Here is a 15283-nt window from a genome sequence, read left to right on the forward strand (position 1 = left end):
TGTCAGCGTGGGTTTCCTCCAGGTGCTCCAGCTTCCTCCCACAGTCCAAAGACATTCAGGTTAATTGGTGACTCTAAATTGTCCGTAGGTGTGAATGTGAGTGTGAATGGTTGTCTGTCTCTATGTGTCAGTCCTGTGATAGTCTGGTGACCTGTCCAAAGATGAGTGTATGTGATACTTATTTAAAGTAAGAAGCAGTCAAATACATGTCGTGGGGCAAAAGATCAATCTATGTCTTTATTCTCAGTGACTGTATCACGTCCCCTCATGACTGTATTTCACACACTGATGCTCGGACACATTGAACCTTTCAAAACACTTTTATTTTCACTTTCTATGCCTCCCAAAGTGAGAAGCTCACAGACAACATTTCTTGGTGAGTTATAACAAGGCAGTGACACGTGAAGCTCACTGTGTGTGTAGCATTAGATGAACATTGCCTTACCTGCACCAGTCTAAAAAACACTGAGATGGATCAGATCAGACCTCTACGTGTAAAAAGATTCGTATGAGCCGGCTCGAGTCTCTAAAACACAACAGCGTATGACAGCGTTAAATATAGCCATTTCCTTCATTCACATTGAGAGAAATAAAAAAATAAAAAAAGACCATGAGCTCAAGGACGAGAAAAAAAACAAAACAGAAAAACAGTTGACCTACCTTAAATATTAACCCTTCGTGTAATACTCTAATCATAGTATAAATGAAAACAGGCCATAATATCTCATGCTTTATTTACATTCAGAAACGAGGCGTTCATGGGCATAAATGAAAACAGTATTTCGTAGAGGACAGCTGGCCGCAGGCATGCACTGCTGCTTTAACAGAGGTATTCTGCCGCCGTGAACACAGGACGACGAGGTGACTTTCACTCGAGCATCAGAGAGCCGTCACCAGGGGAACCAGTCATTTCCATGCTAACCAGTGCCATGGAGATCCTGCTGCTGCTCTTTGATGTAAGTGAGAGGTGACAACACATGGGGAGGTGAAGAGGAGGAGGAGGAGGAGGAAGGGAGGACCTTGGAGAGTTTGTCAAGGTGGAGGCTGTGAAGAACTGCCTGTCTTACACACCACATCCAGCCATACTGTGTAAGGAGAGCGTACAGCCTGTGCTGAGAACACTCATCTGTTTTTAGGTTGGCGCACTGGTGGAAGTGGACCAGTGTGGATCAGTGTGGATCAGTGTGGACGACTGAAAATATAAAAACAGTTTATTTCGGATGGTCACATGTTGTGTAACACTGTAGATGTAATAATATTACTAGAGATTCTGTTGGGGTCGTGTTGTATCACTGCGTCACTGCCAGAACATAATATATTATGGATAAAATAATAACTTGACAAAGACCTCAGCACAGGGGCCAAACGTCTTTGACTGTGGGACACGTACAGAAACATTTAAGAGGTTACAGGTCAAATAAATGAACAGTTCTCAACCAGTAACACGGCAAGAAAATCAATGTTTGTGGACCAGAAAATTAATTTACTATCAAAGTTACGACACGACACCACTGAACAGTTTCATATCTGACATCACAGCAGGTTACTGGTCTGCCACATATCACAAAAGTATTTCCCAATCCTGCGTCTTTTCAGGTCCATGAACACGTTTACTGAGGTCTAAGTTTTTATCGACTAGGAGTCAATCAGTGTGGGTGAAGTAGCGACATCATTTTCCCAGTTAAAGGGTTTCTTGTGGAGTTTTTCCTGATCAGCTGTGAGGCAAATTGTGATCTGTGATATTGGGCTTTATAAATAAAACTGAACTAGTGTTGGAATCACGACATGCAGTGGCGGGGCTGTTAGCCTCGTTGCCTCGTTGCTCAAGGTGACAGCAACATTGTGTTAAAACGCGGCTGTGAAATGTACACACAGAGTGATTTATTGGAAATATTCTCATGCCGTATTCTAGTTTATTAAAAAAAAAAAAAGAGACACTGGCCATCTTAAAAGCAGGTCTCAGATTGGCCACACGCTGTAGTTTGGCACCCCTGCCAGAGCAAGATCAGTGATGAGGATGATGATTGATGCCAAGGAGTCCTAATTTAGTTCAAACCTGATGACGTGAATGTTATAACAAAATTAAACTTGAAACAGACGTCTGTAAATGAAATTAAAATGAATCTAATAAAAATAAAAACTGCACTTTGCCTTCACATCAGCAGCACAGCCGTTAAAGTTAAATTAGTGAATACAGTTTTAGTGCATCACTGAGGTCAAAGGTCAAATCACTGATCATGATTTTTAGGCATAAAAACTACTATTTGTAAAACACATCTGGCTGAACAGTCAAAACATTTTGTTGAGCACAGTTACTGGCGTTAGCCTCAGTCTGTGGAGCAGCGGGACAACGGTCAGAAATAGTGAAAAATATAAAATCTGACAGTCGGTGGCGACATGCTTTTGTCCAAAAATTCAAATTGATTTAATTTAATGTCGTATACGTTAAAGAATAACAGCAAGTCTTGACATTTGAGAAGCTGGAAGCAGAAAATATTTGACACTTTAGCTTTAAAGATGGAGATGAATCAACTATTAGAATATTTCCTTTTTGACCGACTAATTGTTTCAGCTGTCACACACACATTTCACACATTTGAAACTGAAAGTTCTTTTTTAAATAATTTTTTTGAGCTGTTTACCTTTATTTGACAGGACAGATATAGTGAGTGTGAGGTGGAATCAATCCTGCAGCTGCTGCGAAGAGGACACAGCCTTTGTACACGGGGCGCCTGCTCTACCAGATGAACTAGCGGGCGCCCCTCACAGTTCAATCTTGACCTCAAATTAAAGGATGAAGGGAAATTTGATAAGGATTAAGAAGAAGCTCTAGAACAGAGTCAGGGTGGACTGTCTGGTGACATTTGTGCTAAACGATTGTTATAAACGGTGCATTTAGGGGACTGTGTGACATCAAATGATACTGGGAGGCAAAAAGATTTCCAGTTAGAGATAAATGTGAACGAGAGCTGTTGATGTGTGAGATAAAACTAAATGTAAGATTCCAGGATCAAATCTGATGAGCGTCCTCACATGTATGAAACATCAGTGTTTATCTGAGGTTGACAGAATGAATCAGACCTCCCCTCTTCTTCTCCTCCTCCTCCTCCATGAATGGCACTCAGCATGAGTCTGACAGTTTGGCCACATTATAAACAGCAGAGTCAAACACTATTAATAAATACAGAGCCGTGATGTGGAGTTATATAACTGCTGAAAGGTACAAGATGTCAGCCATGGCAACAATATCCACATCAACCTTTTTTTAAAAACACCTGACTGAGAAGTGACTGAGGTGAAGGAGAGACGAGAGACGAGAGGAGCAGAGGAGATAAAGATGAGAGTAATAAACTCGTCATCGATCAGTGACGGGCCGATCGATTCTGTGTCTTCCGATCGATTCATGTGAACGTGTGGAACCTCTCAGACCTTTTGAGTTCTGATCATTTTTGCAATACACAGTGTCAGTGTCTCTGTGACACCTCGTTATGGCACGTGCACTTTCAACACAACCTCCCAGTCATCACGTCTACATTTACACTAACAAAGATTTCAATGCATTGATTCAGCTTTCCACTTTTGAGGAGCAAGTAGCCGACGTCCCAGTGACCTCCTCAGCCCTGTGCTGCATTCATGTGGTGTCGGAATAATAATCACATTTCAGGTCTCAGCTGATCTGTTTCCTCTGCTGTTGTTGTTTTGTTCGACACATCATAATTGAGGCCTCGTTCAGACTGTCAGCCCAAATTGTGTTTTGGCACATCCAGACTGATTCTGGGAAGTCGAGACAACAAGACAACCACATGAAGTTTTTAAAATCTGATCCAAACCACATTTGGAGGTGGTTGACTCCAATTCCAATCTGTGTTTACGGATGTGTCTCAGTCTGGATCGGATTTCAAAGTGTCTTTGAGCAGATCCATGCTGCTGCTAACAGAGTGCTAAAGAGGACAACACGAGGAACAGCAGTCTGTGGATTGACAGCAAAATAATTTGTTTGGATGGAAAAGTTATGGACCTCAGTTTTTCACATTGGAACCAGCTACATAGTCAATGACCTCTACGTTGTTACCACAGCAACCCATACAGAGAGGTTGGTGATGTCTGGACGCTCAAATCCGATCTGATTATTGGAAAGAAAAAGAAAAGAAATCTGAACGCAGCCCTAAAGCTCATGAACATACTGAAATTGGAAGGACAAGCATCTGAGGAGCAAGTGAATGCACCATCGGCCCTGGCCGGTGGTGAATTTGGGATGTTCTGCGTCACTCTGCCTCTGATCGGCTCACCCTGACACTCTTAGCCTAACCTTCACCAGTCCAACCAACAAAGGCAAAGAGTACCAGACAATCAGAGGGAGCGCAGGGCGGGTCATTCCTTCACTATCCTAAGGTTTCGACTGGAGAGGGGTTCATGATCACTGGGAGGTTCGACAGTCTGAGCCGGTTCATACTGGACATAAAGAATCGATTTCCACCCATCACTGTTATCGATAAAACATCTGGTGGACCAAATTGAGAAAGCAGTGAAAACAGCAGTCACAAGTGTCTCCACAGTGCTCCATTTGTCCAAAGATACCCAGTGTCACTGTCACACACGACACAGAAAAGAAGGAAACACTCAGAAGAAGCTGGAACTGGGAATGTTTTGCATTTTTGCTTGAAGAGCGACTCAAACAAAAGTGCTGACTGACTTTCTGTCGATGGAGTTATGTCTCAGCTCTGAAGCTGCAGGCAGAACGTGATCAGGAGGCAAACACCGAGCCTGAATATTTCATCAAGTGTTCCAAAAACAAATTCACATTTAGAGTAAACAACATGGGGACTGACGCTGGGTGGAGGAAGCTTCAGACGACACGACAGCTGGCTGGATAATTCAGCATGCACACGCTGCACACGCTGCACACGCTGCACAACAGACGGCGAGATGGACGAACACTGAAACAGACTCAAACAGGTGTTGTGTCATTTAGCCCTGCGATACCCGCCCCCACCCTTCAGGTGATTGGCCATGCATATTCACTGCAGGTGCAGCAGGTGTGATTATGGCTGAAAAAATGTGGACAGCTCTCCCTGCTGGTTGGACGCCGGCGCTGCAGCTGCTCAAGGTGTCACTTTAAAGCCTGAGTAGAGAATGGCTATGATGCTATGAGGCGTTTATGGCTACCAACCAAAACATAAACCAGGCCGCCCTCACCCTCCTACACCAGGAGCTCCTCCCTTTTTTTTTGTGTAATACATTCCCCACCTTTTTCATGCATCTCTGACAACAACCCTGATCCCTTTAAAATCATGCTAGCCAACCATGCGCTGTCTTTGGATCACTTCCCACAGCGGCTGAAATCACATGACTTAGCTTTATTTCACCGCCACGTGTGTGTGTGTGTGTGTGTGTGACCCCGTCACAACCCCTCCATCACTTACTAATCTCTGATAGGTACATAGGCGTCACTATAATACTCATATTGTGCTGAATTATTACCATGTAAGAAAAAAACACATGATTATCGTGTAGCGCTTTTAGGACTTACAAGAGAGTGCACCTAATGCATCTTCACAATAGTGTGTTTGAATATATTGTAAATATATATACGTCATATATCCTACAATATAAGCTGACGGTGCGCTATATATATGTACAACACATCCTGGATGTTTACAAAGAGTATGGGTAACATATTTTACATTTTCAATATCATATTTCATCATACACATGACGTACACAGGAGGTTCAACATCAACAAACGACTGTAAAATACTGTAAAAATATTGAAAAAACAAGAACATTCAGGGTCTGCCTGGTGAGTGTTAAAATAGGGTTTATAAATGAGAGGCTATAAGTACAGACGCAGATTACATGTGTTGGCTATGGCACCGGCATGACGAGAAAAAGGACCCCGGAGAGCAACGTTTGCTGCCCTCAAAGTAGTAAAAGGCCTAAAAGAAGCAGTGCTGGATGCAGGCATGCGGATCACTGGAGAAAAACAACATTCGGCCAAGAAATAGAAAGAGAACAGAAGCACACCACGGGACAGAAGCCAAAGCAACTGGGAAAGAGATCGCCTGTTCAAGTAGAGCAACAAAACAAAAGTCTCTAGATGAGATGCATTTTGCTGCATATCAGGAGTACTGTCAAGTTCTACTGACGCCTCGAACCGGCCGTCAGTGACAAGAGAAAAGAGGAGCTGCACCGTGTCACCGTGTTCCGCAGCCACACCTCAACACTTCCTCACCACGTGTTGTGCACCGTCCCAACTTGATGCCACCTTCAGTGAGCTAAAAGCTGTGATGTCCGGCTCCTGTGTGGAATGTGAACACACCGCGGTGATGTGGCAAAAACAAGGAGCTGGAATGTAAAATGGCTCCGTAAGACCCTGGTGATGAAGTCTAGTGACTGTTACAGCGCTTCATGTCAGTGTAGCAATTCAACTGAGTCGTCTAAAATGTGATGTTCTAAAATGTTTGGTCCCAAAACTGAGTGAAAGGTCAAGAAAAAAGGCGGGAGAAGGTGGCGGGAGAAGGTGGCGGGAGAGGTGCCTCCAAAGAACCAAAGGGGAGAAAAGGAAAGGATGCTGGATGTACGTCCCCGTGTGGTGCCGTGTTCGATCTATAAGCACTTCTCTGGATCTCGCTGCACAGTTCAGTCTGCTGCTGCACCCAGTTCTCAAAGACACCTTGTCTCTGCAGACCTGTGACCTCCCAGCCGTTCCTCCCACCTCCTGCACCAACGTCCTCGCTGGTGTTTCTCAGCCACTCACAGGATCTGCACCTCCTCTGTTCGATGAGAAGATTGGGGTGCCGGGTAGGGCGTCATGGTTCGGGGGAGGGCGTGGGGTGGACCCTCACTCCTGCTCCCCCTTCAAGCAGAGCTCCAAACCCTCCTGGATCTCAAATAAAAACCTATGCAGGGAGACAGCCTGCCGCTGGCAGTGCAACGCTGTGCCGCTCCCGGCGCCCCCGCCCCGTCTCACTTCTTGACGGCCTGCCGGTAGCTGTGTCTCTGGCCTTCCTGTCGAAGCTTGCTGCTGCAGCCGCTGGCTTTACTGCTGTTGCCTCCGTCCCTGGTGCTGCTGGCCTGGCTGATCTGGCTGGCCTGGCTGCTGTCCTGCAGCGTGGGGCTGGAGTGAGCCCTCTGCAGCCCGTTGTCCTCCAGCAGCTGGGACTCAAACACAGACAGGTCCTCCTCGCCGCTCCGGATTTTAGCCCGCAGCAGCATGACGTAAGTGCCGTACCGTGTTTTCTATAAAGATGCAGAGAGAGAGAGAGACAGCTGAGAGAGCTGCAGTGCTGTAATGATGATTTAATGCCTCACTGCCTGTCCTATTTCTGTCTCTCTCTAAATCCAGCTCACCTCAAACTCCAGATACTCGTCTCGCTGCCGGTACTCTTCCAGCTCGCGCCCTTTGACCTTGCGATCAGGAGGGTAGGAGCGCAGCTCGGCCAGCTCAGTGGAGAGGGTTCTGAAGCGAGCTTCATGGGATCTGATCTGCTCCTCCTGTGAACACAAGGTCATCAGTGACATCACGAGGGAGGAAATGAAATCATAAACACCGGCTTTCTTTAATTAGAAGGTTTCAATGCCTGATTTTTACCCGGCGGTGGAATCATTTACTGAAGTACTGTACTGAAGTACAAACTGAAGCCACAGCTTTAGTTCCTTCCTGTCCAGTGAAGACCACGTATCTCCAGATGTACTGATGTTGAATATTTGTGATGAACTGAAGGACAAAGTGTTCCTTGATGTGTTGAGGAAATTCTCCTTCTTAAGCTAAATAAACTCTTTTTAAATCATCGTTTGGAAAATGCATCGTCACAAAGCTGAAAAACTTCTCAGACATACGTGGTTCTCACAGGACAGCTACACTACATATATATGACGGTCTTCTAGAAGATTAAACCAGTGGGTCTCAAATGGTGTGACATGATGCCAGTCCAGACGTGTCGTGGGATACTGTGATAACCACACATTATTACTGCAATATTGAACTGGGCCTGTAATAAAAGTTATGAATGAATATTTTAATTGACTGCATCAGTATGTTGTGTGCACGCATTTCCTAATAAAGAGACAAACTCTACCTTATAAAATGTCATTTGATTAAAAAAACAAAAACAAACCTTCACGTGGAACCATCTGTGTGTGACACATTATCTGACATTAATCCCTGTTTAAACGGATGTGTTGTTGGTGCTTTGGTGTAATTTTAAAAAGCTTAAATGAATTCTTGAATCATTTTGTTGATAAATATTTCATCAGTAATGTTTGGCTGTCAATTGTTATTTGATATTAGTAAATAAAACAAACACTGATGAGGTGACAGGACAGGAGTTATAACACATGTTACAGAGGCTGTCACATATCAGATATGTGTGTGCCTGGAGATTTTGGCCCTTTGGTTTCCTTTGGGCACAAAAAGTTTGAAACCCACTGGATTAAACTGCTCAATAATATGTAAAAATATCTGCAGCCGAGAAATGCAACAGACACAATAATGCAGCGGTGATCATCAGAGAGAGTAAAACCCTGAGAGGGAACATGTGACTGCACAATATCTACTTTTACTTCCCATAGTACTTAACGTACGTTTCACTGACACACACTTTTACTTAAGTAAGGTTTTTTGTGCCCGACAGTTTAAGTACTTTACATAAGTAAAGCATCTGAATATTTTCACCTCTGTTTATCCCGCTGCGGCTCTGACTACACCGCCCACATGTGCACCTATCACCAACAGATACACCTCTCAAGTCAGTCTTAAAATAACAGTCAGGTGCCCGCCTGAACGCTTTCACAGTTGTTCTTACTGGACATTAAATGATGATGTCTCCACAGTAAACGATGGGGATAAAGTTCCTGCTCTGTATAAACTGCATCAGAAGTTTATCTTAAGTCGATACGAGTCTTCAGCAGTCTGAGTATTAAAGTTATCATCTCTTCAGCACCAAACTCCCTCTCTGTGTTTCCATCTCTGCACTGCAGCTCAGGACAGAAACACAAAGAGGGAATTTCACACTAAAAAAAATCTGCGACTGATTTGTCTAAATCAGACTTCTGAAGCCTCAAATGAACTTCAGATGAACTTCTCAAGACATTTTGTCTCAGAAAAGGTCGGCTGAGTTTGTCCCCCATCACTCACACTGGAGGGAAGAGAAACCTGGAGTGACACTACATTTCTTTCTTTTCTAAATTTCTTTCAAAAAGATGGAGAAGAAAGGCAACGAGCAACTTGGTAAGAATTGTTCCACAGAAATTAATTAGAAATTAGAAAATGATTCAATTGAAAGCTTGTTTTAAAAAATCATCATTATTATATGTTTAAAATTCTGTCTGTGTGTGTGTGTGTGTGTGTGTGTGTGTGTGTGTGTGTGTGGGTTTTTTTTTTTTTTACAAATTTTCTTGTTTTTAATTTTCTCTTTTTACCCATTTCTTGCAATGTTTGGGGTCATTTCTCCTCTTGTTGCTCGCTGCATTCTTTCCAAGCCAATAGGCTCTGGTTTCAAAGGCTCAAATGTTCCGTATGAGCAGGAGAAATTATTATAGTTTCAGTGTTTTTAGACAGACTTGATGAATGCATACAATATTTATCTACGATCTCCTGAAGCTAAATATTATGTTTGGGTTTTTTTTGTAATAAAACAATCCTGTATGTCGCACTGGTGATAAATATCAATATGTAATAAATACACAGTGTCGTTTCAATAACCTTTTTTTGGCACATTTTTGGAGAGGTGACAGGGAGTGAGGGGGACATGCAACAAAGTTCCCTGCTGGACCCAGAAGAAGGATTTTGTGATCACGGGACAAACGTCTTTAACCGCAAGCACACCGCCACACCGTCAATACTCTTGTTATTAGAAGAAATAACTAAAGCTAAATATTTTTCTCTCACACTGTCTGTAAAACATCCCAAAGGTGTTTCCACTCTCTCTTCACAACAGAGCGACATGAGGAATGAAATGCCTGCACTCATAAACCATTAGTTACCACTAGTGATATATCACGTCGGTGTTAAGTGGAATGTTTATTCATGAAAATTTAATTCTAATTACTCTGCCGTTATGTTGTGAAAAATGTCGTGTGCAATCCTTCTGAAAATGGCCGAACACAACGGATCATTACTCTAATTTTGAAAGAGTTCTCGTCGACTCGCTCTGATGAATGTCACAGAGACTCTCACCAGGTTCAGCCCCTCTGAGACGACAAATACCCAGAGCAGAATGTAACTGAGTACTCGAGTACTGTACTTCAGTACAAATTTAAGGTAACTGAACCTTTTCTTTTAATGCCACTTAAACTTCTACTCCACTACATCTCAGAGGGAGATACTGTACTCTTTACTCCACTACAGTTATCAGACGGCTTCAGTTACTTTTCAGATCAAGATTTAAGACACAAACTTTTCAATGAGGGCTGATCCCAGATCAGACTTTTGATATCTGAATCAGATTTCACTGTTTAAGACCAAGACTTGACTATTTGTTCCTTTTTTTCCCTACAGACGATCTAGCAATCAGAAATGTGGACGCCATGAACATCGTCAGATGCAACAGAGTCATGCAGACATGCATCTGTGTGCAGGACGGGCCACGCAGAGATTTACATGACACATATTATAGCCGTGTAAATGGCTTTACTGCCTGCATTATATGTACAGTAAATCAGCCCAGATAACTGCAGGGTGGCCTCCTGGCTCCTCCCGTTTATCTTTGTTAGTTTTGTCCTTCAAAGTTTGAATTGCTGCCAAACTTTAGACTTCTTCTGAGACATGGCTGCAGAATAGTCCTGTAGCCTTACTTATGCCTTTATTGGACAGAACAGATTAAGTTTGAAAGGGGAAGAGAGAGGGGATGACATGCAGCAAAGGGCCATGGGCTGGAATCAAGCTTGCGGCCACTGTGGCATGGACACTGCCTTTGTACGTGGGATGCCAGCCCTACCCACTGAGGTACTGGGCGCCCCCAGTTGAAGAATTTCAAGTTGACTAACGGGACTAATGGATGGCTGGACTCATCTACTGTCAGAGAGCAGCCCTCGACTCTATTCTGTCTATTTTTAAATAAATAAATCAATCTATTGATTATTGGAGAAAATAATCAGTGGATGAATCCATCATGAAAATAAGACACTTTAAGTAACGTTTACAAGACTTTTACTATTTCCACAGTGGGGTATGAGCACTTTTACTCAAGTAAAGGATCTGATGCTGCTGCTGGATCCTTCCTCCACCACTGGAAACAGCTGTTCACATTACCTCCGACAGCTTTGACATCGTCCCCGGCAGCAGCGGCCGGCTGAACTTCTTCTGCGAGCCGATGGCTGCTGGGAAAGGAGGAGCTGAAAACATGGCGGCCACCGTGTTGATCCGTGTGATCCAAGACTGCATCTGCTCCGCGTTCCTGTGATGGATAATACAAACACACACACAAAAAGCCGTTACAAACAGATCTGACACGGTGGTCACACACACACATACACACACACGCTCACATCAGCACATGGCCAGCTGACGACATCAAAGGGATAATTATCAGAGAGTGCAGTCTCGCTGTTGACAAAGAAATAATTTTGGAGCCAATTAATGCATGAGAGAAAAGGGCCTGTTTCACACTCACAGAGCCATTAGGGGCCCATGAGAAATATCAGATTGAATCAGACAGCCTTGCTTAAATCCCCAGGGAGAGAGAGAGAGAGGGAGAGAGAGGGAGGTGGAGAGACAAAGAGGAGGAGGAGACACAGAGAGAGAGACACACACACACACACACACAGAGGGGTACAGTATCTGGGACAAATGCAAGCTGCAACTGGAGCACGGAGCCTGTGTCCTCCTGGGGGCTGAAACATGTGGCCACTCATGTGCCTGGCTCCTGATAACACACACATGCACACCTCCACCTTTCCTCCTCACGTCCACGTACTGTATCTACAGTACATCCTGTTCACCATGTCTATTGATCCATGTGCTCTCTGCATGTGTTCTGCGCACCGTGGCCACATGTGCGCAGCTGCCGCCGCATGTTGTCAGCTGGGGCTGGGTGCTCAGCTGTGATTAGCCCGCTACTGCTACACTTCATGGCCAGAAGTATGTGGACAGCATGGTATTTTACCCATCTATCCAAAACTACTGGCACTGATCTGCTGCTCTGACAGCTCCACTCTTTCAGTCTTTCCATCACATGTTGCACCTGCTGCACAGGTTTGATCCCCGTCGACACAAGAGCATCAGTGATGTTGGGGATCAGGTCTGGCTCACAGTCCAGTTCATCCCAGAGGTGTTAGATGGGGCCGAGCTCAGAGCTCTGAGCAGACCAGTCAAGCTCTGGATAAACCAGGTCTTTAAGGAGCGGACCTTGTGCACAGGGTAAATGATGCCACAGTGAAACAAAAGATGACCTTCACCAAACTGTTGCCACAAAGCTGGAGGAACATTGTTTTACACTTGTGATGTGTTTACATGCACTTCAATAAGCAGGTTGCTGGATGATTTCTCAAACTACATGTAAACAAGGTGCATGTAAATCAGAGTAAAGGATTTAAGTTTCTCCAACTACAGAATTATTCTGGCTGTTATTCACCTTATGTTTTTCCTGAACTAAGATGTTTCCACGTTGCATGATGTTGTACTCTTGTTTCTGTTTTTGAGTTTAAGTGGGATACTTTGTTTAGCGTCACCATCTTTATCATCATTCACAAGTTTTAATAGTTTCCCAGGTGAGACAGTTAAAGTCCTCTCATGTGATCAGATCTATCAGATGATGATGATGATGATGATGATGATGCTCTGTAGGTAGTCACTATAACTAATGTGGCAGCAGGCTTAGCTAAAGCTAGTGAGGTGCTTGGTATAACTGGGGGCAGTAACAGAGGCGTATGACACTTCACAAACTCCACATTTCTATGGCAAAAAATCCTGATTCCGTACATGAACAGGGATGGGTACCGACACCGTGCGGACGTATACGCTAGTAATAAGACCGGATAACAACGCAAATTTTGGTGCCCCATTTTGGTGCTGCCACATCCCCTTGTGTTCTGGAGTCAATTGCAGCACCGGCGCTGCACGTGACCTTTGCAGATGAACAGTGACCTGGTGACTGAAGTGCAACCTGACACACTGACATATAAAATCACAAAGACTGCAGCTGCAGATAGCATCTAATTTTAATCAGCCATGTGGCAAAGTATAAATGTTGACGCAGCAGGAAGAACAACGACAGACAGAAAAAGAAAAATTTTTCAGACTGTGAGCTGCATGTCCTGACACATGAGGTGCAGAGACTCTCCTCACAACTTCAGGCAACGAATTTAAACCTGTCAGAGAGAAAGTGTATTTGGGATTTAATATCCCAGTCTGTCAGTGCTGTTGGTGTTTCCATCTTCAGACTGTAAAAGAGGACGGCATAATCTGAACCGGAGGACACAAGAAAAAATATCATTCAGTGCCTCACAGGCTTCTCTGATAGAAGGACACCCCTTATAAATCCTCCTCAGCTCTCAGCAGCACTCTGAAGATGTTAATAATTTCACTGTAACTGCGTGTGGCTATTAGCTGCGCCACATGTTACATCAACTATATACATATTACCTCATTTAGAATATGAGCGAGCAGCACAAGAGCCCCGAGAGGCCGTTTGCTTGGCAGCAGGTAGAGGTGCATTTCACTCTTTGTGGGTGCTACAAGAATTAAACATTTCTTTGTGTATTATTTGTGCAGGTTTAGTTATGTAATCCTTTTGTGAATTTGCCCCTGACTGTACAGTGGAGCACTAATGTTCGGGGCCTCGGGGCCGATCAGCCCAAATCTCTGGACCAAAAAGTGTGCAAATACGGATAAAGAGAGGTGTCCACATACTTTTGACCACATACTGTGTGTTTGGACAGAGAGACAGAAACATGGCTCGAGCAGACAGGAGATAAGACAGGAGTCCATCTGTGCAGGCTGTGATTAAAGTTTCTCTTTATCCCATTAGATATGGTCTGAATTTTAAGGTCTGCTGCAGATGCAGCTGTCTGTGCACACACACACACACACACGCTACACACTGCAGGCAGGGATAACTGTGCAGCGTGTGTTTAATTCTCCACATATGGCTTCAGCTCAGTGAGGAACATAAAACAGGACTCACGGTGCCTGGAAGAGATACACCCTCCAGTCAGCGGTGCGCAGGTAGAAGACGTTGGGCCTCTTGCTGTAGTCTGAAGCCTTCATGGCCAGAGAGTGGTGGATAGACACGGCGTTCTTCAGGTCCTCCTCAGACAGCTGTTTATCAGGCCTGTACTCCCCCTGGCAGGACGGTTATAAATAAGAGATGAATGCTATGATTAACACCAGGGGGGCTAACACTTATTAAAGTCAGAGAGCTGAGTAAGAACATATTTTATTAAAGGAGCAGCATGAGAGTGAAGGGCTGCATGAACACATCAGGGCTGCATGAACACATCAGGGCTGCATGAACACATCAGGGCTGCATTGAAAGCAGAAACAGACTGAAAACAAGTGACTGAGTCTCTGGGTCGGTTTCTGGGCCAGTACCTAAACATACTTTATCTCAGTGGTTCTCAACTGGTCTATCCTCAGGACCCACATTTTTCCTCAGTCTGACTCTCCTCTCAAATCTATTTCACAGACACTTCCTTGAAATCTTTTCATGAAATACAATAGGCTTTTGGCGCATATTCGTGTCTATTAATCATCTTTGCATTGACTATTGAATGTTATATACAGACTAACATTTTGAGAATTTCTAGAAAATATTTCTAGAAAAAAGTTGCAAGTTTTTTAGAAAAAGTAAGATTTCAAGGAAAAATCATAAAATTTTGCAAAAAAGTCAAAATATTGAGAAAAAAACATTAAATTTTGAGACAAAAGACAAGATAAGAGATAAGATACACCTTTATTGATCCCATGAGAAATTCCAGAAATTCCAAAAATCGTAAAACTTTAAGAAAAGGTATAAAAAAAATTTAGAATTTTTTTTACAATATTTCACAAAAGATTTGTGAATCCGCGACCCACTGTTGGGTCCCGACCCACCAGTTGAGAACCACTGCTCTATCTGATCCCTCATTTGATGCTTTGACATCACACAGAGAAATGTAAACATGAAACAGGTTGCCATAGAAATGTCACAGAAATATAAAGTTCTAAAAAATGTTTAATGAATTCCCACGACTGGAAGTGAAAATTTAAATAAACTGAGACTCAGTGACATTTACTGCCGGCCGCACACCAAACGACTTTTAAAGCAATCTCACTGTCAATTTTGTCTTAATTTAATTTCTGGGT

At 43.6% G+C, this 15283-nt stretch overlaps 1 protein-coding gene across 2 annotated transcripts in view; it reads right to left on the reverse strand.

The window, feature by feature from the left end:
* Positions 1-315: 315 nt before the first annotated feature.
* LOC126399424 (PH and SEC7 domain-containing protein 1-like) overlaps positions 316-15283 on the reverse strand; it is a 261872-nt gene continuing 246904 nt past the window's right edge. For both annotated transcript variants that reach the window (XM_050059358.1, XM_050059359.1), the window contains 4 exons: positions 14124-14281; positions 11252-11396; positions 7351-7494; positions 316-7239 (listed from right to left, as the gene is read on the reverse strand). In XM_050059358.1, the coding sequence (XP_049915315.1) occupies positions 6967-7239; positions 7351-7494; positions 11252-11396; positions 14124-14281 (720 nt within the window). In that variant the 3' untranslated portion in view covers positions 316-6966. The remainder of the gene's footprint in view (positions 7240-7350; positions 7495-11251; positions 11397-14123; positions 14282-15283) is intronic.

The sequence above is a fragment of the Epinephelus moara genome, chromosome 13 (assembly GCF_006386435.1).
Source record: "Epinephelus moara isolate mb chromosome 13, YSFRI_EMoa_1.0, whole genome shotgun sequence".
NCBI classification, from domain to species: domain Eukaryota; kingdom Metazoa; phylum Chordata; class Actinopteri; order Perciformes; family Serranidae; genus Epinephelus; species Epinephelus moara.